General features: G+C 40.1%; 3 protein-coding genes across 3 annotated transcripts in view; all 3 read left to right on the top strand.

The window, feature by feature from the left end:
• The first annotated feature begins 2505 nt into the window (after positions 1-2505).
• pmela (premelanosome protein a) lies at positions 2506-9121 on the top strand. The gene is made up of 12 exons (XM_031850944.1): positions 2506-2629; positions 3800-3895; positions 3986-4132; positions 4438-4572; positions 5307-5468; positions 5572-5856; positions 5955-6707; positions 6807-6980; positions 7103-7205; positions 7359-7564; positions 7652-7742; positions 8543-9121. Exons 1-12 carry the CDS (start codon positions 2572-2574, stop codon positions 8694-8696), a joined length of 2364 nt encoding a protein of 787 aa, XP_031706804.1. The 5' UTR covers positions 2506-2571; the 3' UTR covers positions 8697-9121.
• Positions 9122-13296: 4175 nt separating this feature from the next.
• prph (peripherin) lies at positions 13297-20098 on the top strand. The gene is made up of 9 exons (XM_031851693.1): positions 13297-14029; positions 15616-15676; positions 16259-16354; positions 17264-17428; positions 17513-17638; positions 17741-17961; positions 18295-18347; positions 19156-19229; positions 19330-20098. The coding sequence occupies exons 1-9, from the start codon at positions 13482-13484 to the stop codon at positions 19399-19401; spliced, it is 1416 nt and encodes a 471-aa protein (XP_031707553.1). The 5' UTR covers positions 13297-13481; the 3' UTR covers positions 19402-20098.
• Positions 20099-20732: 634 nt separating this feature from the next.
• Positions 20733-24886, top strand: part of timeless (timeless circadian clock) — a 9483-nt gene continuing 5329 nt past the window's right edge. The window contains exons 1-14 of the mRNA XM_031851680.1: positions 20733-20836; positions 21349-21460; positions 21544-21697; positions 21936-22050; positions 22152-22214; positions 22361-22462; positions 22549-22704; positions 22787-22920; positions 23158-23245; positions 23367-23543; positions 23814-24031; positions 24123-24226; positions 24441-24610; positions 24696-24821. Of these exons, the coding sequence (XP_031707540.1) occupies positions 21379-21460; positions 21544-21697; positions 21936-22050; positions 22152-22214; positions 22361-22462; positions 22549-22704; positions 22787-22920; positions 23158-23245; positions 23367-23543; positions 23814-24031; positions 24123-24226; positions 24441-24610; positions 24696-24821 (1689 nt within the window). The 5' untranslated portion in view covers positions 20733-20836; positions 21349-21378. The remainder of the gene's footprint in view (positions 20837-21348; positions 21461-21543; positions 21698-21935; positions 22051-22151; positions 22215-22360; positions 22463-22548; positions 22705-22786; positions 22921-23157; positions 23246-23366; positions 23544-23813; positions 24032-24122; positions 24227-24440; positions 24611-24695; positions 24822-24886) is intronic.

Here is a 24886-nt window from a genome sequence, read left to right as displayed (position 1 = left end):
ATCAAAGCCCAGAGGCCTGACGTGCATCCAACCAGCAGTTATGTGAAGTGACGACTATTTCTGTCACGTATCCTATGACTGAAAGTTTTGAATTGTGTTTGCAGAAGAATGCTGGTGTTTGTGGCCATGAGGAACTCAAACAACCAACAAAGAGAAGGAATTAGGATCACTGACAAAAATTAGGGAAATTTGTTTACGCCTTGTGGATGCACCAAATGACTGCTATGCTCGTTGTATTCGTTAACTTTATTTCCCTGTCTGGTCTGATCTTGTTCTAGCACTTTACAAACCAGATGACCTTATTGCTATGGCTTTTGGCCTATAATAAAACACAATCTTGTCCGTGAGTTATTGTTTAAACAGACAGAAGGGTTGTCAGTGTGTGTGACTGCAGGTGGAGGACAGGCTCTGTGTTTGTATAATTTTTAGACATCCAAGGTTAACTGTGGTCCTGATGTTACATTGTATGCCCTTCCATTACTTGTCACACTAACGTTAAGGCTGTTCCACAAGTCAATTATTTAGATTATTCCCTTATCTTATAGTGTACAATCATTTAATTTTGGCTTGCTGTGAAGAAAACTACCGAAAAATTGCAATCTTATCCAACCAGTCTGTGAAACCCATTGTTTAATACTTAAATTAATACTCCTAGAAAGTGAGCAGTAATAAAATTGCCAGATTTTCTATTACTTCCAATGACTTCAACAGTCTGAAATACAACTCTGTTAATTCTAGAAATTCTCTGAACCTCAGGAACAATGTTATCAAAACACTATACAATGGAGACTAATTAGGATAGAAGCTAACCGTTGACTATTTGTGGTATGTTAAGTCAGTTGCTCTGTGGGAAGGATTTATTTCCTCCTGAACTCTGCTGTTAGCACATGAGGGGTCACATGTAGTGCAGCCTGAGCAGGCATGAGATAACATCAATGGGAAAACCACCAATTGCGATAACAGAGCCCATAATGCCTTTGACTTTAGAGTAAAAATGTTTATCTGTTATAGAAATATATTCCCCTTTTCTCAGTAAAATATAATTACACAATAATCTATTCTCTATTTAATTGTATTAAATTCCTAAAATGTACACACAAATGTAGTTACAGTGATGAAACAAGTCCAAAGAAAAATAAAAAGGAAACCTAAAAAAAAGTAACAAAAAGGTAATTACATGATACAAGCTATTACGCACCCATCGACTTTTTAACATCATTTTTAGTACCTATTTATAACTCAATGTTCTCTTGTATACTTGTATACTGCGTTATTTTTCTTCAGATTCATTTTTTAAATCCATGTACAACATCTGGATATTAATGTATAGTATTATAGTGGAGGTCCTGACCAACACTGGTCAAGCCAGCCTCTTTTGTAGCAACTATTTTCATATTATTAGATTTACAACATCTCTCTGCTTTACTATAGAGTATTTCAAGGGTGGATTGCAGGCTCCAAATGTCCATTCTCCAGCTTTGTAGAACATGAACCCAGGCAATCAGATTAATAATTAATTGTGATGTATCAATGATATCTTGTTTCTGGATTCATTGGCGTCATTTCCCTTGTGTGACTTGAAAAGTCTTAATTTGGCTAAATGTTACTCATATTTGAAGTAGAAATAGACGTGATACAAAGCTTTAGTAGACAAGAATGTGCCTTTTGTGATTTTTAGTTTTTTAGTTACTTCCAGAATCAATCAGCTTATTCCTCTAAATGTATTCTCCTCCTCATCTCAATGAAACTTTATGTTATGCCTCTTAAACTGAGCATGGGTGTGTCTGCGTTACCGCGAGCACAGATTCTTAGATCTGCAGCAGCCTGAGGTGGACAGCAGGTTACAGAAGAATGACTGAGGAAATAAAAGGATGCTATTGATTTGCTGCCCACACACTCCTCTTGTGACGCCCGTGCACACATAGCTCGAAGGTCATATGTCAAAAACAGGCATGACTCGAGCTTAGCACGCAGATCTCACCACTCTCTCCGTCCTGAAGCAGGCATCACGTACACCGTTTTCATTTATACTGTGCAGAAAGCATCCATTGATTTTCCAATAATGTGCTCAGAAAATATTGTCTTCCTTGAGGTACATTTGCCACTTTGTGTTCATTTGAATAATTTATGTGCACTGTATACCCTTTGGAGTTTTTTTTTATTAAGTTACTCTACAAGTTTATGAGCTTCATTGGAGATATTGCATTTATTACTAGAAATTGTAAGAAAAAGTTTGGTGTAAATGTGAAAAAAACACATTAAGTAAAAGCATTTCTACCACAGATGGCCTAAACATTTAATACAAAAGATAATAACAATGTCAAAAACTATGGTTAAACTCAACAATTTATTGTAGAAAACACCAACAGCTATCACAACAGTACTCATATCTGTTCTTACAAAGGGGCGTGTTGCCGGATTGAGACTCACAATGATGTCAGAGGTGAGAAGAAACCTTCTTAAAGAGAGTGGGAGGACATTTCTTAAGTCTCTTTGGGAGTTGTGTTGGGGTTCAGGACTGCCGGGTAAAGATCGGGGCTCAGAGAGCGGAGACAGACGACGAAATACAGGATGAGGACTCTGGTGCTGGTGCTGCTGGTTTTGACCTTCACATTTGCAACTGCGATGAGTGAGTACACTTTTTTTCCATCAGAAACCACTTGTTTCAAAGATTTATTTGATCATTTTTTCACGAACATTGAATTTTTTTGTCTTATTTGACACTCTTACAAAAGATCCAAAGAAACAGATAAAGTGGAATTACCTTATTAGCACCATTCTTCTGTTATGTTTAAGGGAAACAATGTTTGACAACTGATTTTAAATTATTGCCATGTGTGACATAACACCTTATACCAACACAGTTTAGCAACAGGGAAAGTGATTACTTGTCACTCTCTGCGACTAATGAACAACACATCAATCACACAATCAACACATTTCCTATCAATTACACACTAAAATGTTAGTATTTCTTTGTTTGGACTACAAATTTGACAGCAAATAGATTGAGCTGTCATTTCACGCTTATTTCATGGTAACACACTCCACACTCTCCTATAGAGAGTGAAGATATACAAACTTTTACATGCCCCCCTATCTTATGCTGATGTTCATTCATGACTATAAGTAAGCTCAAATATGTTTCAGGGTGTGTGATTCAGAATACTGTAAATAATAATGGTGTTTTCTTTTCAGACTTGTACAATTTAAAACTATTTGCCATGTTTTTGTTCGGGTATTTCATGCAAAACCCTTTCACACACACACACACACACAAACCGAGAAAAAAACCCAGTGAGTCAGTTGTGTGGGATCCCTCATTCCTCTCACTGGGATTACTGATGCTGCTGCTCAGCTGATAGTCACATGAAAGGGATTGAGGGGGATTGCAGGTCGTGTGACTCCAACCGCCAAGGACCCAGACACTCCTCACCCCTCCTCACTAAAAACACGGACCTGCTCTCGTTTACATAAGCATCTCTATCATTATGTCCAAAGCCTTCTTGATTATAATAGAGAAGTTGTGCCTCTTTTAAACAGCCTACATAACTTTTACTCTAGTGAAATAAGTAGTTCATGGTATACAACCATTGATCTGACACCAAAAAATAAATAAATATCATTTTTACTACAGTAACAAAGAAAACTGAAATACATTTTTGCAGGTGCAGCTCAGGTAATAAATACAATAAAATAGCCTTTTATTCTATTTTCTCATTGATTTTGTAGGAGAATAGCATAAATTGCAAAATTAATAGCTTCTTTTCCTGAAATGTGTTTGTGATATTTCTTCCAGAGCCTAGAAGTCAGTTCACGCGTTACCGCTCATGGAACTCGCGGATGTATCCGGTGTGGAAAGATGGAGACCCAAGATTCAGGAACTGCTGGTTTGGTGAGGCCAAATTTCTTTATTTCTCAAAACAGAAATGTTGCAATATTCTGTCTGCCAGTCAATATTAAGATTATAAATCTTTTTTTCCAGGTGGTGATGTAACTTTTGATCTGAAAAATGACGCACCGACATTGACAGGAGCAAGAGCAACCTTCAATGTCAATCTTAACTTCCCACCAAACCAGACGACGCTCTCTGATGGGCAGGTGGTCTGGGCACAGAACTGCACCATCAATGGTAAGAAAACCTTTCCACTGAGGGCAGGTACTGCAGGTTCACTTTTCATTCATGCTCAATCCTCAAACCTCTTTAGCTGATCATTTTATCACAGATTTGAATACAAAATGATCTTCATTTCAAGTTTTTGATGCTGTTTTCTAAAGAAAATATATTGTTTTTAGACTTTCCTTATCAAGAAATAAGAAGAAAAAATGTTTTTAATTAGATAATGTATATAATCATGATAGGACAAAAGACAATGAACTCTTATTTTATTGCTTCATATTGATATTGATATAATTTATGGCCGATTACCTTTTCAGGACAACAGTACCAGGAGGGTCAGGCTGTGTATTCTGACCAGGACACCCAGTCAACTGGAGTTTTCCCCGACGGTACACCGTTCACCAGGAGCCAAGACAAGAAACCCCACTACGTGTTTGTGTGGAAGGCATGGGGTAAAGATATTTAATTCTGTAATATTTAGTCAAAAATCTAAAAAAAAAAAAATCTAGGCTGCTCCTTAGCTGTATTTAATACTGCAATAGGACATCCAAACCTTCTAAATGCAGCTATGACTACATTACATTAACTTGTAAAATCTCCATAAAGAACAGACCATAAAGGGGCTGTAAAAGAATACAGGGGAAGTTTCTCCTCCAGGCAGTGAAGCCCCAGGCCGTATCACAAACAAAGCCTTTTTAGTAAACAACTTGTCCGTGCTAATCTCTGACATTGAATATTTGTCATCACCTTAAGACACACTTTAGCAGAAACTACATGTTTTAATTGTGCTATCAACTCAAGAAAAATATATTTTCTTAATTATTCTGTGAATAATTATAGTATTATCTGGAACAAGTTTAATTAGCACTGTAGTCCTATTTTTATTTCAGATCGCTGTTTACCTGTTTTGATAAACAAGTCATGAAGTCTAACCCTATGCAGTTGTTTCAAAGCAGAGCACCCAACCAGTCAAAAGTAATAATAAAGTAAATTTGATGGTGTTGGTTTACATATGTCTTCCATAAAAACTCAGGTTTTTTGTTAAACTTTATAACCATAACTGTAGCATCTCATGTACAGTATGATGAAAGTGACACCTTGAGTGTCTCCAAAATGTGTGAATTCAATTAAATTTACCTGTGATTATCAGACCACTCTAAATAATTACAATGTTGCTCTATTCAAGGGCGTTACTGGCAGGTGGCAGGCGGACCATCCTCTTCCCTCTCTATCGGTACAGACAACATCCCCCTGGGCTCCTACAACATGGAGGTTGTTATCTATCACTGCCGTGGCAAAGACAAGTTCGTTCCTCTCGGCTATGCCTCCACAGTTTTCGCCATCACAGGTGACCTATCAAACAATTTCTCACCTAACTTGAGAAAAAAATGAGGTGGTTATTTCTTTACAATCCTCATCTTAAAGGTCTAAATCTTTTACTCCGTCCTCAGACCAGGTTCCCTTCACCATATCACTTGCCCAAATCAATGATGTAAACCAGGACGACCAGAACTTCATCCAGAACCGAGCCATTGCTTTCAGCGTCAAGCTCCATGATCCCAGCCAGTATCTCAACAGTGCCGACGTCAGCTTCAGCTGGGACTTTGGGGACAGCACTGGCACTCTGATCTCCAGAGACCTCACCGTCACACACACATACCTCACAGTCGGGACCTTCAAGCCTCAGGTGGTTCTGATGGCAAGCATCCCCAACGGCTGTGGAAACCCCACTGCTGGTTAGAATTTAAACACATTTTATCTTTTAGATCTATACTCTCCTAAGTCTGAATAACATTTTGCTCAGTTGTTTCATTTAACTTTAACTTTATTTCAGTTGTTCCTATGGATGCCTCTGCTGCACCAGCAGTAGTTGTGATGGCCTCCACCCCTGCCGCTGTCCCAGCAGCACCAACCGAGGGAGGAGATGTAATTGCCCTGGACGTTCCTGCTTCTGACGCCACTCCACTCGCTGTTTCTGTGCAGCCAGCTGATGCAGAGGACGGAGAAGCAGTCATTGATACTGACACGGATGCAGTAGAGGTTGCCTCAGTAGCGCCTGAAGGAGTTGACGCCGCTGTTGTTACAGAGGAACAAGATCCCGCCAACACTGCTGCTGAAGCAGATGTTGCCGATGCAGCAGCAGTTGAGGTGGCCACTGCTGCCCCAGTTGCAGTTGAAGAGCCAGCAGATGCTGATCCAGCTGCTGAAGATGCTGCTGCAGCTGTTACAGATGCTGATACAGTTGTTGCAGATGAAACGGCAGTGGTTATAGATGCAACTGAAGAAAATGCGCCTGTTATTGATGCTGCTGCTTCAGTTGCACCTGTTGCAGAGGGAGAAGAAACGGCAGTTGAGGCCGCAGTCACTGCTGCTCCTGCAGCAGAAGTAGCTGTAGAGCAAGAAGCTGACGTTGTGGCTGCTGAGGCTGCTGAGGCTACGGCTGCTGATGCTGCAGAGGTTGTCCAAGCTGAAACAGAAGCCCCTGCTGATAACGTTGTGGCCCCTGCTGCCACTGAGACCACAGCTGTAGAAGAGGCAGCAGCTGATGATACCGAGGCTGAAGTTGCAGCTACTGTGGCTCCTGCAGGTGAGAATTTACAGCAAACTAAAACCAGTGGACAATTTTTTATATTGTTATGGATCTTGTAAGAAAAGTAGTTTGACAAAATTCCACTTGTTTTTCCAGAGCAACCAGCAGGCGTTGAAGAAGCCGTTGCAGCTGAGGGCGAAGTTCAAGCAGAGGTGGAAACAGATCCAGCACAGGTCGCCCTTGTTGTGGCTAAAAGACAAGCACCAGAGCTACCAGCCGACTGCATGGTCTACCGTTATGGCTCAGTCGCCACCTCTGTAGATGTTGTCCGTAAGTCAATACAGTTTTTGTAACTATGGCAGTTTAAACCTAAACCGATGATAATCTGCTTTAATAAAAACTGTATGATTTGATAGTGGTATAATCTCTCTTTCTACCTTTCAACCCTGCAGAGGGTATTGAAAGTGTGGAGATTGTACAGATGTCCAACGTTATAGCGATGGCAACTGAGTTGGTCCAGAATGCTGTGGACCTCACCATTACCTGTCAGGGAAGGTGAGCATCAACAAAACGATCCTCTAGTTAGACACAGAAACTGTGATTTGTGATGTCTTGTTATGTATTATGTTTATGAAAATGACATATACAGTTGTGCTTGTTCTCCTTGTATCTACGTACATCTCTGCATTCTTATTATCCTTCCTTCAGTCTGCCAAATGAGATCTGCACAGTCATTTCAGATGCTGACTGTATCACGCCAATGGAAACTGTCTGTAGTGCAGCTACACCCTCTCCAGACTGTCAAATTATCCTTCGTCAGTTCTTCAATGGCTCTGGAGTATTTTGCATCAATGTCTCCTTGACCAATGATGTCAGTCTTGCTATGGCAAGTGCAAGAGTCAGTGTAACAGTAGGTGGGTGAAAGAAAAATTACATAAGGACCGCTAAAGTACTCAATCCATAGATTATGCTCTCATCTGTGTGATGTGTTTCAATTTCAGCCTCCGGTGGTTCTCCAGGTGGAACAGCAGCCACAGTCCTGGGGGTTATGATTCTCGTCTGTGTTGTCTGTTGTATTGGTTTGATGTACAGGTGAATACCTTATTTATCAACTTTTCAGTTATGAATTTAATTTGGGGCCAAAAAATAATTTTTTTGAAAATCAATTGCAAACAAAGATACTGCAATTACTCTTATCCTCAGCATCAAATGTTTCATATTTTGACCACATTTTTACTTGTAATAGTAGAAAAAACACAAGTAATAACAGTAATGATGGCTGAGTTCAATTTAGGTGTGTCACAAGCCATGTCAATAAGCCAGCATGCACAATATATACATTTTTGAAGTAACCAGCTGAACTGAATCATCAGCCGCATATCATTTACATATACAGTATTAAGGAGAGTTAGAGGTCCAGAGATTGATCCCTGTGGAACGCCCAAACGGACAGCATCCTGGTCAGAGTCACAACAGTGCTTTGAGATAACATCAGCATGCTAACGTGCTGACAACAATGTATACATGCAGTTGTTTATCAGGTAATATTTACCCTGGTCACCATCTTAGTTTAGCACGTTAACATGCTAACATTCACCAATAAGGACTGGACCAAAAGTTAAACCGAGTGATACTTTTGCAGGTATTAAACCAAATTATTGGACAAATTGAAATTTTATCCTAATGATGGAATCACCAAAGTATTTACAGCTCATACTGATAGGAACATGAATGTCTGTTCCAAATTTAAAAGAACTATCTTCCTCCCATTTTACAGTTTACTTGTACCAGTTTATTACTTGTTTACTTTGTATGATTTTGCTGTTGATAGAGATTTGGGCTTTTATTTCATGCCATATGAACTCTTAACACTGTTTTGTGTCTGCAAACAGGCGATTCAAGCAGTACCAGCCACTAAGAGAAGACCATGGTGACGGTAATGGAGGCAGCTCGGCGGTGACATCGGTGCCTTTGTTGTTGTGGAATTTGCTGAGCCGACAGTCACCAGGAGAGAGTCGACCACTGCTTCAGGGGAGGATTGTTTGAATAGCATCATCAGCTCATGCACTCAACATTTACAACATCTGGTAAAACATTGACTTTATACACATAAAGTAAATTATGTGTATAAATTAGTCTTGCTCAATGTATTAAACCAGAACTAATTAAATGAACCAGCCCTGTGTATAATATGTGCAAAAATAGAAAGGAATCAAGTGAGGAACAAAGAAGTGTCACAAGAATGTTGAAACATTTGTAGAGGAAAGTGATATTTATTTTGACCTACATATTTTGTATTAATTAGTACTGGTAGTTTATAGAAGCCATAACTTATTCTCTTATTAGTGGCCTACTTAGAGTAAACCAATTGGAAAATCATTGTTAACACAATTCCAATTCATTCTTTTTACAAAGTAATTTAAATCACTTACATCACAGAATGTTATCCTGTTTGCCCTGAAATGAATAAAGTGTTTATCACCATCATGTGTTTGCTTTTCCCCATTTATTTTGTTTTCTACTGCATGTGACATTCACAGGAATTTATGTCCTGAATGAATGATAATATAATGAGAGTAGTAATCACAAATGCAAACATTTGGTAAATTTACTCAATAATGAGGTCAATACAAGGCTATGGCAGGATCAATAAGAAATTGATTAATCGAGTAACTAATACAAAATGTTTAATTTATATATTTAAATATCGTATTTTATGAATCTTCTTTTTGTTATTACAGCTTTGATCAATTATTTCACATTAAGGTATTGTTGCACTGCCCCAAGTAGCCAAAAAATAATAAAACAAATACAAGTTTAACTACAGTAAGAATCCTAAGATCATTACCACTAAACACACATCAGTGCTAATCTACTGCAACAACTTTATGTTTAAAGAAAAGCATCGATGAATAACATTGTGAAATGGGCTCTAGAACACATCCCATGTTTACATTGAGCCACAGCTTAGATACAAGAACAGAACAGCATATAGATTCTGTCTCAGAAATAATATAAACTAGAATATTCTTCAAACAATAAAGATGCCTTGTTTAATAAAATATGCACAGGCATGTTATAAACGTTTCACATGTGATCTCAGCAGGCACTTAGATGGAGCAGAGATGTGGTCAGAGGTGGTGTGGTTACAGGAATACTGCAGCTGGGTGCGTTTGAAAACTACTACCATCCTGTCTCTCTCTCTCTGTTCAATTAAAATGATTTATCAAGATGTTGTAGGCTACCTTCATGCATTGAGTTGACGAAGAGCTGCTGATCGTAACATGCACATCGTATGACACACTGCAGTGCAGGAAAAAAGGCTGACGTCAATGCAGCAAAATCTTTAATGGAGGAAGGCACATGGCCTGGCCTGCGTGGTATAAATAAGATGTGGGGTGATAGGGAAGGAAAGCAAAACATGGCTCTTGATAACCTGGTTTGCTTTTGTGAAATGAAGTCGTGAAGTGACAGAAGGCTGTTGATTTTTGTCTTAATGACTAATTTTACTGAATTTAAAATGCAGTCTATTGTATTACTGCACTAGAGTGGGAATCTATAAGGCAGTAAAATATGAGAAGCAATAGATACATACTGTGCACCTTTCTCAACAAAACGATTTGGGATATCAGGAAGAACCTTGTATTGTGTGGTTTTGCTCATGCATGCGCCATAATGTCCTTTCTCTGTCTGTCTCTCTTTACTAACATGAATATGTAGACTTGTGTAACACTGCAGTGCTTCATTACAGTAATTACACAAACACAGCCATTAGTCATCCTCCACCATTGACGTGTCTCCGGGTCACATGTAGTGTTGTCCAGCCATCTCCGTTCTTTCCGGATGTGCACTGTACTGCAACCAAGACAAAACCCCCACAGCTCTGCTGGAAGGCCATCATTTTTCACATGATGATCTCTATCCTTGGACCTGGCAGTCCTCCCGGATCTTACCAGGCCTGCAGCTTTTAATAGGTCAAAGCATCCTCACCACTTGTCACAGTTCAACTGGCTGAACTGTCACAAAGCTCCAGAAATTGGCTTCTCTTCTCCAGATAACCAGACCAGCAGTTTTGAGTCCTCTCTGGACAGTGAGCCTGGAGAGGAGTCAGTGGGTTGACACCACACAAGCAGCTTCACAGCTCAGATTAATTTGAACAATTCTTTATTGCTCACCACTCCCTAGCAACTGATGTTAGAAGGGATGCAATTTCCTGCATCTGCCGTCTCCATTGCAGAAACCATCACAGTCAAGGATGCTTTGATGAGTCTCACTACAGCCCACAATCAGCATAATTTCTACACATTTTACCATCCTAAAATCTATTAAGGTGTCCGATTTGAGTTAAAACATTAAACAACTAATTTATTTCTTCTTAATGAGGTACTCAAAAAAGAAATCTAGCATGTGAACCATTATTACATTAATCACTTGACTGTTTGGGGGAGTTTCTTTCTATATAACACTCAGGAGTTTTTAGTTGATGGAAATTCATTACAAATACAGAACTAAATTAGTTTTGTATTAGCGGTTTATAAGAAAGCTGCAATTTGCAACTTGCACTCCAAGTTGCCACAGTCCATAGCTGTTTATTTTCATAATGAATACTCCCAAGTGCATTCATAACCATACCGTAACCATAGTTTATTTGCACCATCTATATGTAACCTTAATCATACTCATGAAATGCGCAAGAATGGTAGAAAGTTAATTTACCTTCGGTAAAACAAATACATATTGTCATTTAAAGTAATCCAGAGTGTTTGCAAATGTGGTCAATATGGATGTTCTTGCCGAGCAATTGTGTTTGGATATTATCGCTACGATTCCCCAAAGTTTGACTCATTTTCTTATCAGAGGCCACACCCTAGACATCGTGAACATAGCATCTTAGCACAATATTTCATTCACTTTTATCCTGAAAGCTAAATGCCTGGTTAGGTTTGAGACAATGCACACATACTGTGAGTTCAATAAGCGGATCAGATATATTCTATCCTGTCACTGTCGAAGCTGCATGATTGGATTTATGGCCCCTTCGGGATTTCTCTTAGAACCAGAAGGATCAATCACCAATGGTAACATCTGGCTGATGGTTAGAATTACTGATACAGCCCACTTCAAAATCATTTCAATGTAGGTGTGTTTGCATGTGTGCTTGTGTGGCTGACATACACATCCTGGAGCAGGCTCAGGGGAAAGAATAGAAAGTGAGATATGCCCTGAGCAGACAGAGTGAGACAGAGGGGGAGGGAGAGGGAGAGAGAGAGAGAGGAGAGGGTTATGATCATAGAGCTGGTTGATTAGATTACAGAGCTAAGACTAACATGGGCCGTTTATTACACAGAGAGCCAGACCTCTGCAGTAACTGCCATGCAGACCTAGAGAGAGGAAAATCAAGTGTGTAAGTGTGTATTTGTGAATGACAGACTGAAGAAGAGATAACTATACTTTTATTACAGTGTACTCCAGATGCTCCATCAGGAAGAGGAAACCCAAAGTTAAATTGAATCAGAAAAAGTGTTTTTCTGATGTACATGTGTTTGAAAAAGAAACGAATATGACACAACATATTATAGTTGGTTGTGCAGACACAAGAGAGCATAAATGGACAGGATTAAGGTACCAAGCATCACAGGGAAGGGACACAAAGAGAAGAGAGTGCCACACCCAGTCGCCACAGAGCATGCTCAGAATTGCGTCAACTTTATATGAGAGTGGGAGCCCGTCTGCAGTCCTCAATTAAAATGACTATAGAGCTCTCTCTCACACTCACACACACACACACACACACACACACACACACACACACACACACACACACACACACACACACACACACACACACAAGCACACTAATACACTATTACTGCAATGGTTTGATAGCACTTTTTGTACCTGATAAAGATAAGTTATAATGTCAAGAGCAAAATACACTTACAGGTAAAGGTGCTATAAAGTTGTATGTTTGATATTGAGCAACAATAACATAATTACCAAATGTTGACTGAGCTTAAATGATTGCTTTCAATTGTCCTGATTCAGACTCTACCTGCAAAACCCCCATTGTTCACCACAAATACTGACAAAGTTATTTGACAACTCTGACTCTATTAACAGGGTTTACTGGATCTAGTGCATTTTAAAGGATAGAATAACTGCAGAGTCATAGCTCTGCCTCAGACACCCAGAATATCAATAAAGTGTTCCATTACTGTAAAAGGAGAGAGAGACAGAGAGGCGAGAGGAAGGGAGACAGATAGACGGGGAGGAAAGAATTAAATCAATGATTCAATGTATGCTACAATTTCACAGTTTCTTAGTGAGAAGCAGGTAACAGAATCCTTGACACATACATGTGAAAATGGGTGAAATTATATAGGAATGGTGTGGAGAAACAAAAATCAAAACTAACTGAGTGAACAAGTGTCAATGAGGGCATGAATCAGAGAGGCGAGGAGGGGTGGGCTTGAGGAGACATCTTTAGATATTAAAGCTGTAATGTGGAAGCCAGTCTGGCCTCCTGCCAAGTGTGCTGGTAAAAAGGGTGGAGCTGTTGAGACAGAGAGAAAGACAGAGAGAGGCTAGGTCCATATCTGAAGGGCAGGGAGTGGCCAAAGCTTGTATGCTGATGAGCGAGAAAGGAAGGGTACATGTGGGTGGGGTGAGGAGAAATGAGGGAGGGAGGAGGCGTAAGGATGATGGGATAGTCAGCCTGTGTGCATAAAAACCCCAGCACTCCTCAGTCTGATGTCCTGTAGCTTCACGAGCATCTTATAGCCTCCAACTCTCCTTCTTTCCTCTGCGACAGAGAACAGAACAAGACTAACCATGAGCCACTCTTCAATGAATACCTCAACTTCCTATAGGCGCACCTTTGGAAGCCCACACCCCATCTCCATGTCCTCTTACTCCCCCGTGTCCTCCCGTATGCCTGCTTCTGGAGGGCGCTATATGCGTTCAATGCCACCTGTGGTTGCATCCCGCTCCACCACCTACCACCAACAGCGTTCTCGCTCCGGCGCCCAGCCCCCTCGCCTCTCCTACGACAAGGTGGACTTCACCCTGTCTGAAGCCATCAACCAGGAGTTCCTAACCACCCGCAGCAACGAGAAGGCCGAGCTGCAGGAGCTCAACGACCGCTTCGCCAGCTTCATCGATAAGGTGCGTTACCTGGAGCAGCAGAATGGTGCACTGCAGCAAGAGCTCAACCAGTTCAAGGGCCAGCAGCAGCACGGTCAGCCCAACCGCGCCTCTGAGCTCTTCCAGGAGGAGGTGAGGGACCTGCGCCGCCAACTGGACGCCACCGGAAAGGAGAGGGACCAGTACCAAGTGGAGAGGGACAACCTGGCTGAGGACGTGGTCCTGCTCAAGCAGAGGTACAACATAATGAGAAAAAAAAGTGTGATGCATGATAGATAGATAGATAGATAGATAGATAGATAGATAGATAGATAGATAGATAGATAGATAGATAGATAGGTAAGAAAGATGGTTTGTGCAAAAGACAGAACCTTTAAAGAATGTATGGCTACAGATAAAACCATATTGTCCCAAAAAAGTCAAAGTCAAACTCCTTCCAATATTTCCCTGTTTTGGGGTTGTTAGTTATATACGTTGAGCCCTGTGTGTGGGCTACTCTGTCATCATCACATAATTAATTGGCACTGTTATAATTCACTGCACATGGTCCCCTTTAAGTACGGTAAAGGAGGAGGGTCCCGTGACGTTTGCAAATTGAGTACTCCAGTGATGAGATTGGTGTAGGGCGTGGCACATGTCCAGACCGGACACCACAGAGCGTGAGCATGATAGAGGACACTGCACTGCATCTTTGCTCATAAGTTTGTTTCTATGTTTAAGTGTGTATGTTTACTGAATGTCTTGTGCACTGGCAGGATTCAACAAAAATCAAGGGAAGAGCCTCAGTACATGACAGCAGAGTGATCCACACACTCTGACACAGTACATGATGCCAAATTAGATAAGGAAGTGTTTGGTAACTCCACTTAGATAATGAAAATGTATGGACTTTTAGAAAAACAAACAACTATGAATTACACACACTGAGATGAGAGGAGACTGAGGCGAGGATGGATGGACCAGACATAGGGTGGGGCTGACTGAGGAGCGGCGAGAGAGAGAGAGGAAATGGGACTAGAGGAAGAGAGGTTGGATATCAGGCGTGGTGAGAATAGCGTCAGGGAAAATCGATGTGACTCAATGACTCCATTAGGTGTGTTTTCAGTGTCCCTTTATGCTGATGGGATCGTGCCAGAGACCCCATTAGGACAAAAGGACCCCTGTAACACAACATGAATTAAAGATGAGGAAGCAGGGCCCACTATGCGATGCTTTCCCCACTAATCTATTTCATGTCCAGTCCGGACAAGACTTAGAATGACAGGACAGATGGAGCCCATCAGTCACAGAATAAGCAGATGTATGAATTGGACATTGGGATATGATTTGTGATGACTCATTATCACAGTTCCTCTCAAATGACTTTGCTAAAGCACATTGCACATTATACAGATTTTATATAACTGCCCTGCAAATGTCACTCAAATTATCTGTACCCTGCAGTTTTTGTGACATCATCGTAGCCAATATCAAAAGGACCATTTAAAATCTTTAAAAAAGAGGGTAAGTGTGTGTACATAACCTTATTGAGTGTGTGCAGATGACCTTATTGAATTGTAGAGAAACCCCATTAGCTGAAAGGAGCAGCTGCTGATCCCACTGGGAGCACTCCCAACCCCTTTTTACAGGACAGTGAATTAACAAATTGATCCAGAAAGCTTTTTGCCAGCTGAGGCCCTGGTGCAACCTTAGACAGAAAGGGGGTTCTTGGTCAAATTTGACACATTCTCCCCCTCCCTTTTTTGTCAAAGAGAGAATATTGGTGCATGAAGGAAATCCGTACATTGTTTGAAATATTTTGTCTTGCTCTTTTGTCCTCAAGGTTGGATGAAGAAGCCCAGAAGAGGGCAGATGCTGAGCATGACCTGGTTGCTTTCCGCAAGGTAAACAGGCTCAGCTAGCTGCTCAAAATGGACAGCTGTGCTCTGTCTCCAACGCAATAGTGTCACAGTGACAGGGCAGATTTCTAAAAAAATCATTGATCTAGACTGCTGCACAGAGACCTTTTTTTGCTACACACTTCTTTATTAAAATTATTTTTCCCCTAAAGCTGCAGAGAGATGAAACACAAATCAAAATTATTCTAACTGTTGTTGATTGGAGTTACTCTTTTTGTTTCTGGTTTACTTGTTTTTTATCCTAAAAAAAATCCACATGAATTATAACCTGGAGTTTCCATTTTTAAGCATTTCCACATCAAACATATTTGCACCACATCATAATTTAAAATATTTCTATGCACTAAAGCAAACTTGTGATGGCTTTTTTATAGCCTCAAAAAAAGATGCAAGTCACTCATTGTATAACAAACTCTCATTATAATTTCTGAGCATTTATATTTAATCTTGGAGGTACTGTCATATAATATTTTTTTAATGTATGTTTATGATGATATGTTTCAGTTCAATGGATGACATATTGCAGTTGTGAAAACATCAACTATGTTTGCCTCATATACAAATTAGGATGTGGATGATGCCACATTGTCTCGTTTGGAGCTGGAGAGGAAGATTGAGTCTCTGATGGATGAGATTGAATTCCTTAAGAAGCTCCATGATGAAGTAAGTTTTTCCACTATGCTTGCACAAATGGAGAGGTTCTTTCTTATAGGACTCACGTATAACAATATATGTTATCTAGAGACCTGTAATAGTAGCATACGGTATATCCCAAGCACCAAAGATGCTGTCGGGAGTACTTTTTTGCAATTTAGAGCAAAATAATTTAATTTAGAGCATAAACACCAAAAAGGTTTTCAATTCGGATATGTTTTGAAAATGTTGGATTTTAGTCTGCAGTTGAAGTCTTCTTAAATCTGATGTGAAGATCTATTCCGAGAGCTTGTCTGTGAGAAAAGGCAGCAATATTGGCAAGGCAAGCAGTTGCTTGGATTCAGCAGGAGAACAATAAATGATTAGTTGAGTGTCTGCATAGAAGTTGTATGAAATGTGATGTTTAGTGATAACAGCAGAAGAAAAGAGTAGGGGTCCCAAAACTGAACCCTGGAGGATTCCAATGGTGAGCATGCATGGAGCTAAACTGGCTCCTTACACCTAAATTAGGGCTGGGAGATATGGAGAAAATCAAATATCAAGATATTTTTGATGAAATACCTCGATATAGAGATTGCTACCATATTGTAGGGTTGACTAGATTGTTAATAAACGATTATCATAAAGGCAAATAATTGAACAGTTAGAACAGTCTGGTAAGTTCAGAAAATATCATCACTTGACTTTAATGCAACCCGACCCGACCCCGGATAAGTGGAGGAAAATGGATGGATGGATGGATGGACTTTAATGCAGCTTTTAAAACCAAGAAAAGACACTTCCAAAATGTAAGACGATAGTCTCATATCGATATAATATCGATATATTTCCCAGCCCTAACCTAAATGATTTATTTAATTGTTGGCAAGCTTGTTTGGGGTTTCTGACAATATATTGTCTTCATCTTGGTATTTTCAGGAAATCCAGGATGTACAAGTGAGCGTCCAGACCCAGCAGCTGAAGATGGAGGTGGAGAGCACAGTCAGGCCTGACCTAACTGGAGCTCTGAGGGAAATCAGGGCCCAGTATGAAACCATTGCTTCAAAGAACATGCAGCAATCGGAGGACTGGTACAAGTCCAAGGTAGGCAGACAGACGCACTGACAGTCACACATGACCATACAAGCAAATATTCATTATTGTGTGTTTCATCTTTTGTTTCTGCAGTTTAATGATTTGACTGAGTCTGCAAAGCGCAACACTGATTCTCTGAGGCAGGCCAAGCAGGAGTCCAATGAGTCCAGGAGGCAGATTCAGTCTCTGAACTGTGAAGTGGATGCACTGAAGAACACTGTGAGGCAACATACCACCCCTCATTTGTCTATGTTAATCTATAATATATCATTATATTATTACAGCTTCTTATCACGACGTATGTGCTACCGTGTTTATCAGAATGAAGCTCTGCTGAGGCAGATGCGTGAAATGGAGGACCAGTTTGGCAATGAGATCGGCAACTACCAGGACAACGTAGGCAGACTGGAGAATGAGATCCACCACCTGAAGGATGAGATGGCTCGCCACCTTCGGGAGTACCAGGACCTCCTCAATGTCAAAATGGCTCTGGACATTGAGATCGCTACTTACCGTAAACTACTGGAGGGGGAGGAGAGCAGGTAAAAGCATACGTAGGCTCAGGTTCAATTTCTAGCTTTTTTAACATGATTTTTTAATTTCAATCACTGTAAATATCTCTCTCATTAAGTCCAATATTTGTCACCTCACAGCTAAAAGGACCTAAACTCAATCCTAAACCCTTCCCACAGGGTGTGGATGTTTGGGTTCTCCAGATAATCTAGTTTTCTGGCAAATAAATAACAAACAAACATGCAAGACAGGTGTATATACATTGCTAATAGCAACTATATGCAAGTCTGACCTCAAGTAAAGCAAATTACTTTTCATTACAAATCAGTTTATAACACACAACCTTTATATTCCCTGGTTAGGATTACTCTTCCCATCGGCCATTTCAGCATGAGCAATCACCATGGTGAGCAAGGTAAGCTGTAGTTCTCTTTTTTCAAAATAAGATATAACGATTATAAGTCTCTGGAATCGCTTTTACATTTCAATTATGGCATTGCAAAATGTGAGTGTCTGGAGGAGGTTTTCCCATTTAATATCCTTAATATTACTCTGCAGTACTCTCCTAAATAACATAACAGACCTGTGGGTTTATATCAATTCCTTATTTTTTGATTATTTCAACTTGTCTGTCAGTTTGGTAAGAGGGATGGCTCTAAATAATAAATAAATAAAATGCCCATGAGCCACAGCCAGCGTTGGTATGGAGAAGAAGCAAGTCAGAGGCTCAAATCACATTTGTAGCAATTTCAAAACACTTTATTGTTGCTGCTGGCAACCAAACACAAATTGACCCAAAATCCAAACGTAAAGTGATTTCAGATTCCAAATTCAATTGTCATTTTTCTAAACAGGATCTTTAACCTGCAACCTTTAGCAGCTTATGTAACTGACTGTTAAGATCTTTGATTGTATGTTATTTTACTAAATGCACTTCAGGAGTCATATAGATAAAGGTAGACAAGCTTGTACCTTTGATCATTTGATCAGTCAGAGTTTAACACTGCCTATCTACAAGAAAAAATTTTCGCATTTTTACTTCCAGAACCAGGGAAACCGAAACAGCATCTGCAACTTTCCTATTCTTTACAGCTTATCGCTGATCAATAACAACTCCTGATATTTCCACCTTTGAAGTGAATCTTTAAAAACTTCTATTTTGTGAATGCAAATGTGTCTGAATGTGAAAAATCTCAGATTTGCATTAATCTGACTTTTGACAGACTATGACCACACTCCAAGCAGCATGAGCAAGAGGACTGTGGTGATCAAGACTGTTGAGACTAAAGACGGAGAGGTACAATGATTTATACAGAGATAACTAACTTGATATATTGATATATTTACTCATAACCATATGAAAGTGAATCGGAAATAATCTGTTTTTTTTCCATTAGGTGGTGAAGGAATCTAGGAGGGAGAAGGACAGAGAGTCAGTTCATGTCGACAAGGATGATGATGATGAGTAGAAAAAAATGATTAGAAAAGGTGAAGGCCTGTGCCACGAAAGAAAAAAAACAAACAAAAAGGAGGAAAAAAATTGAAAAAACTTAAACTCTGATCTAGTCCTCATTCCCACTAGTTGTGTGTTAAATCCTCTAGCAGACAGTCTCCAATTGAATGAATGAATCTCTTTAGACAGTGTCACTGGTGCTATTTAAGCCACCCAACTTTTGCTAAACACTTATGGCATCTGTATGGCTAAGCAAAGCCACTTTATTAACATACCACTTGAGGCCTTAGTTTACAGTGTAATCCCGTGGTATCCTCAGACGACAACATGTTTGTAGCAGAGTAATAAACTACAGCTTGGAATAGAAAGTTTAAATGAAGGATTTTAGTAGTTTGTGTCATAGATACGACTTACTAACAAAACTTCAGACACTGCTGCCCATTGGTCAATACACCTTAAAAGACAGACTGATAATAAATTGTCTTATTTGCATTTGTTTTAGAAGCTTCGCTATCCTCTTATAGTGCAAAGGAACAAATCAACAGATACATGGATTATTATTAAACATGCAAGACACTAGCAAATGTTGACACTGAAAATATGACAAGCAACCAACTGAAAAGAATTTTGCTGAATGTGCTTTGCAATACTGTGTGTATCTGACACTATTGATGAATGAATATGTAATTGAAAATAAACTTAACTGCAGCAAATCTGTTTTGTCTGTCCACATAACCCATTATGAATATACATAATACATATGAACAGGTTTTTTGGGGTCTTATACTATTTTTTTTTCTAGGCAGTGTTGAAAACATAAAAATGTATCAATCCTCTTTAAACCCAAGAATGAAAACTTTCACCACTTGCCATCTTTATTCTTTAAAATTTAAGTGCGAATGACGGAGCTTGGTAACAAGACATAGATACACTTTACATTGAACAAAGAACATTATCAGGTATAATAATAAAGTAATTACCATGTGAGTTACTAAGGAGGTTTGTAAACAACTGCAAATGACGAGTTTTAGTAAAAGGAAGTCCTTATTCTTGTGATTCCTTGGCCCTAAGTACAACCTTCTAGGCGACACATTTGCTCGCCCTGCAGTCTACAACGCAGCCATGTCCACCATGGCTCGGGTCCTACTTTCTTTGCCTCAATCTGATACTGCAAATTCATTGATTTTGGTTAATTTGAAGGTAGATTCTGTTGGAAATACACAGACTGTACAAAGTCAGATCGCTAAACCTTGAGAGGCACTGCCTGAAATACCGAGCTCAGGGCAAATAATACTTGATGAAAACATTGTACATCCGCTTCCTGTGTTATCAGTCTTGGCGCGAGACTTGTCCGATTCTCTCAGACAGAAACCACTGTCACAACTAACGGAAAAGCTCTTAACTTTACACACCAACGGCTGCTGAACACGGAACCTGTCGAGTTCGATCTGGTAAACCAATCACTGTTGTTTGTCTTTATCTGAACCAAGATTCCAGAAGTCATTGCGCGGTCAGACCGCTGTAAACTGAAGCTAACGTTAGCTGTCTGTGGCTACATAACATTAGCATCATATGGAGACGAGCCATCCATTTGTAGATGAAGCTAGAGAGACCCCGTGGCTAATATAAACCCTTGACTAGTGTAACGTGTAATGTCACAGTGAACATTTTAATGCCCCGAATAATTAACGACAAGTTACCTAACTTTAGTAACGTTACCCACTTAAAAGTACTCTGATCGATCAGGTTCAAGTCAATCAGTTATTAATCAAAACCATGGAAAAGATGGATACCCCCTCTCTAAGTGACAGATCAGCCAGGTCAAGATGTTTAAACTGCTTCTTAGTTTTTAATGTCTTGTGCTGTATAAAACATAACGTGTAATTAAAGTGTATTATCATGTGTTAGTCTATCTGTATCCTACTGTACTGTGTGGCTGAATCCAATGAACCTTCACCTTTAGGCTGTCTGATGGTGAGTGGACTTATTCAGGATGAACTGCGAGCTTTTGGCAACGTGCAGTGCTCTCGGCTATCTGGAGGGAGACACGTACCACAAGGAAGCTGATTGCTTAGGTGAGTATTTATTTTACATACACGTTCTGCATCATCACAGAATATGTTGGTGTCCTCCTAACTATTATTTTTCTGTGTTGCAGAAAGTGTAAAAGACTTGATCCGGTATTTACGCCATGAAGATGACACGCGGGATGTCCGTCAGCAGCTGGGTGCAGGCCAGATTGTACAGAATGACCTTCTGCCTATTATCATCCAGCATGGACAGGAGAAGGCCTTATTTGATGCCTGCATCAGGTACAAACACTAATATGGAGCTTTTCTCTTGAACTTGAATTGTATGCTGATGAATAGTTGTAAATGAGGGGGACATATAACCAATTTGTTAATATATCATAATATGGTCATATATAATGGAATATTGATACACTGATGCCAATATTGTGATACATTATTGCCATACTGGTACCAAGTATTGTTTTATTAAATATAATATTGTCATTATATTGGCTGACTGTACTCTGTTTTTCCTCAGGCTCATGGTCAACCTTACTCAGCCTGCCATGCTTTGCTTTGGTAAAGTCCCCGATGACCCAGTGTTTAGACATCACTTTTTACAAGTGACATCTCATTTACAAGCGTGTAAAGAGGTACATTAATCATAGTATAACAATCAGAAGTTATGCAATTACGCTTTATAATTTACTGGATTTTATAATAATAAGTCATTTTTGTGTCCTTTTATTTTCAGGCATTTGCCAGTGAAGCGGTGTTTGGCATTTTAAGTGAGACATTATACACGCTTCTACAACTGGTGAGTGTTTTCAATGGTAAAAAAAAAAAACAATCAACAAAAAAAAAAATGTAAATTCACCTGTTTCTTACAATATGTCAGTAAAATGGTTCTCCTTATTCACATGTTTCTTTCTGTCTATCCCAACTCACTTTCATCTCTTTCAGGACTGGGAGCAGAGACAGGAGGAGGATAATCTGCTCATAGAGAGGATCCTGCTGCTGGTCAGAAATGTGCTTCATGTACCTGCAGACCCCTGTGAAGAGAAGGTCTGACATACACATACTGATAAATACAGTATATTAGACTTCACCCTTCATCTCACCTTCTTTCCTAATGTCTGTCTTTTTGTTAGAAAGTGGATGATGATGCCAGCATCCATGATAGGCTGCTGTGGGCCATTCACATGAGCGGCTTCGATGACCTGATCAAGTTCCTTGCGTCGGCCCAGAGCGAGCAGCAATGGAGTATGCATGTGTTGGAAGTAATCTCCCTCATGTTCAGAGACCAGGTTAGAGAGAAGAAAACCCTTTAGAGGCACACGTATAGGTTTCCAACTGTTCTCTGTTAGAGCTCTTCTTCTTTCCTCACAGACGCCGGAAGCTTTGGTGAGCGCCGGTCAGGCTCGTTCATCTGAAGAGAAACACAGAGACTCTCAGGAGCTGGAGGCACTGAGGCAGAAGGAGCATGCAGCCAAACGCTCCCGCACATTACAGAGAGGATCCAGGTACAGTCGAGCCCGCATAAAGTCACCGCGTTCTTTTATTCTAGAGCCAAAATGTGTTTTATTTTCTATCTTGGTCTCATATAGAACCCCTGCATGTTATTTAGAGAAAGGCTTTGTTTACGTCCCTCTATTTATATGGCTTGTTTGAAGTACTGGAGCTTAAAAAATGTATGTTTGCTGTATTCTGTTTGTGTGTGTGTGCGTGTGTTTATGTGTGTTTCAATGTTATTCTTTCAGACACTCTCGCTTTGGAGGGTCCTATGTTGTTGAAGGCCTCAAGTCGATTGGGGACAAAGACGTGATTTATCACAGAAATGTTCATAATGTGAGTATTGAACTCCTGTAGCTCATCTCTGTTGCCAGGCAATCTTGGTGCAGTTAGCCATGCAAAAAATAATTTCATTATGAATCTCAGTTTTGTTTTTTTCTTATTATTTTTTTTTTAGTTCAAAAGCCATACTCATGACACGGGCAAAGCAGTGAGACGTGTTCCCAAGAGGAATCGTCAGGCGCGGGAATGTAAGGACAAACGCCGCTCGGCATTAAATGTTCGACTCTTCCTGCGAGAGTTTTGTGCGGACTTCTTGGAGAACTGCTACAATCGCCTCATGTACCTCGTCAAGGTCAGCTGCTTGAACATTAAGGACTGATTTGTAGCACCATTACAACAATTATACGAATGGTAAAAAGGCCTGAAAGTGTTAAAATTCTAATACCGTTTTATAAAACTATATTGCCTAAAAATCCTTCTAAAGAAGATCTCTGATATGTGCAATTCTTAGTGTTTTTTTTAAGTTGCTGTGTACATTTGTGGAGCAATTTTGTAAAGGTTTGACAAGTACAATTTAAGCACAATAGTCTCAACACTTTATATTTCCTTGTGTCCTCTATAGGAGAGTCTCATTCGAGAGCAAACTCAGCAACACGATGAGACGTACTACCTCTGGGCACTCAGCTTCTTCATGGCTTTCAACCGGGGCAACGGTTTCCGTGCAGACTTAGTTTCCGAGACCATGTCCATCCGTGCTTTCCATTACATCGAGCGTAACATCACCAACTACTATGAGATGTTGCTAACAGACCGCAAAGAGGCCACGTCCTGGTCACGCAGGTACGATCATTAGGAAGCATGCTAATAGGGAAATGTCAAACCTGTGCGTTGTTCCTCACTTGTGTTGATTGACATCACTTGTTCTTCGCAGGATGCACCTGGCTCTGAAGGCATATCAGGAGCTGCTGCTGACTGTGAATGAGATGGACCGCTCACAGGATGAAAGCATCCGTCAGAGTTCTAGTGTTATTAAAAGTAAGAAGCTAACAGAACTTATTAACCTTGGGTACTCTTTTCAGTTATGAAATATGAATCAATGGAGTTTGCACATGGTCTTGTCACTGCATAATGCTTCCAGTTTATGGACATGGTAATTCGTTTTAAATCTTGTTCTACGGCTCAAATATGAAAACAAAGGGTTTGTATGTTGTAGTCCTTGTTGCCTCATCTGTTTGCCTTCACTTTCTAGGCAACATATTTTACCTGATGGAGTACAGGGAGATTTTCCTGACCCTGCTGAGGAAGTATGATGAAACCAGACAGCCTCACTCCTACCTCAAAGACTTGGTGGAGTCCACTCATCTCTTCTTACGCATGTTGGAGCGCTTCTGCAAAGGGCGCAAAAGCTTGATGGTTCAGGTAAGTGCCCAATTTGTAATGTGTGTAAATTCTTGCTATTAGTATCTGCTTAACATATTAATATCCAGCTCCGCTAACTTTGCAGAAGAAGAAGGTGAGGCGGAAAAGGTCTCACGGTAAAAAAAAGCCCTCGGCTGCAGATACCAGTCCAGAGGCCCTGGCAGAGATCTGGAAGGTTGTGGAGGAAGAGCTGAAGGCTTCAGGGTTTCAGGTCAGTGTGAGAATCAACCTCTAGGGGCAGCAGAGAGCCTCCCCCCCCCCCCCCCCCCCCCCCCC

The sequence above is a fragment of the Anarrhichthys ocellatus genome, unplaced genomic scaffold (genome assembly GCF_004355925.1).
Source record: "Anarrhichthys ocellatus isolate YVR2014 unplaced genomic scaffold, GSC_Weel_1.0 scaffold1, whole genome shotgun sequence".
Lineage (NCBI taxonomy): Eukaryota > Metazoa > Chordata > Actinopteri > Perciformes > Anarhichadidae > Anarrhichthys > Anarrhichthys ocellatus.
Note: the sequence above shows the minus strand (reverse complement) of the source record. Positions and strands in the feature narration are given on the sequence as shown.

Bases quoted from the DNA above. Each gene is read 5' to 3' on its own strand.
- pmela (XM_031850944.1), top strand. From the start codon at position 2,572: ATGAGGACTCTGGTGCTGGTGCTGCTGGTTTTGACCTTCACATTTGCA. The intron at 4,133-4,437 runs GTAAGAAAACCT...TTACCTTTTCAG, and splicing joins ACAGAACTGCACCATCAATG to GACAACAGTACCAGGAGGGT. The intron at 7,206-7,358 runs GTGAGCATCAAC...TCCTTCCTTCAG, and splicing joins ACCATTACCTGTCAGGGAAG to TCTGCCAAATGAGATCTGCA.
- prph (XM_031851693.1), top strand. From the start codon at position 13,482: ATGAGCCACTCTTCAATGAATACCTCAACTTCCTATAGGCGCACCTTT. The intron at 17,639-17,740 runs GTGAGGCAACAT...CGTGTTTATCAG, and splicing joins TGGATGCACTGAAGAACACT to AATGAAGCTCTGCTGAGGCA. The intron at 18,348-19,155 runs GTAAGCTGTAGT...GACTTTTGACAG, and splicing joins CAATCACCATGGTGAGCAAG to ACTATGACCACACTCCAAGC.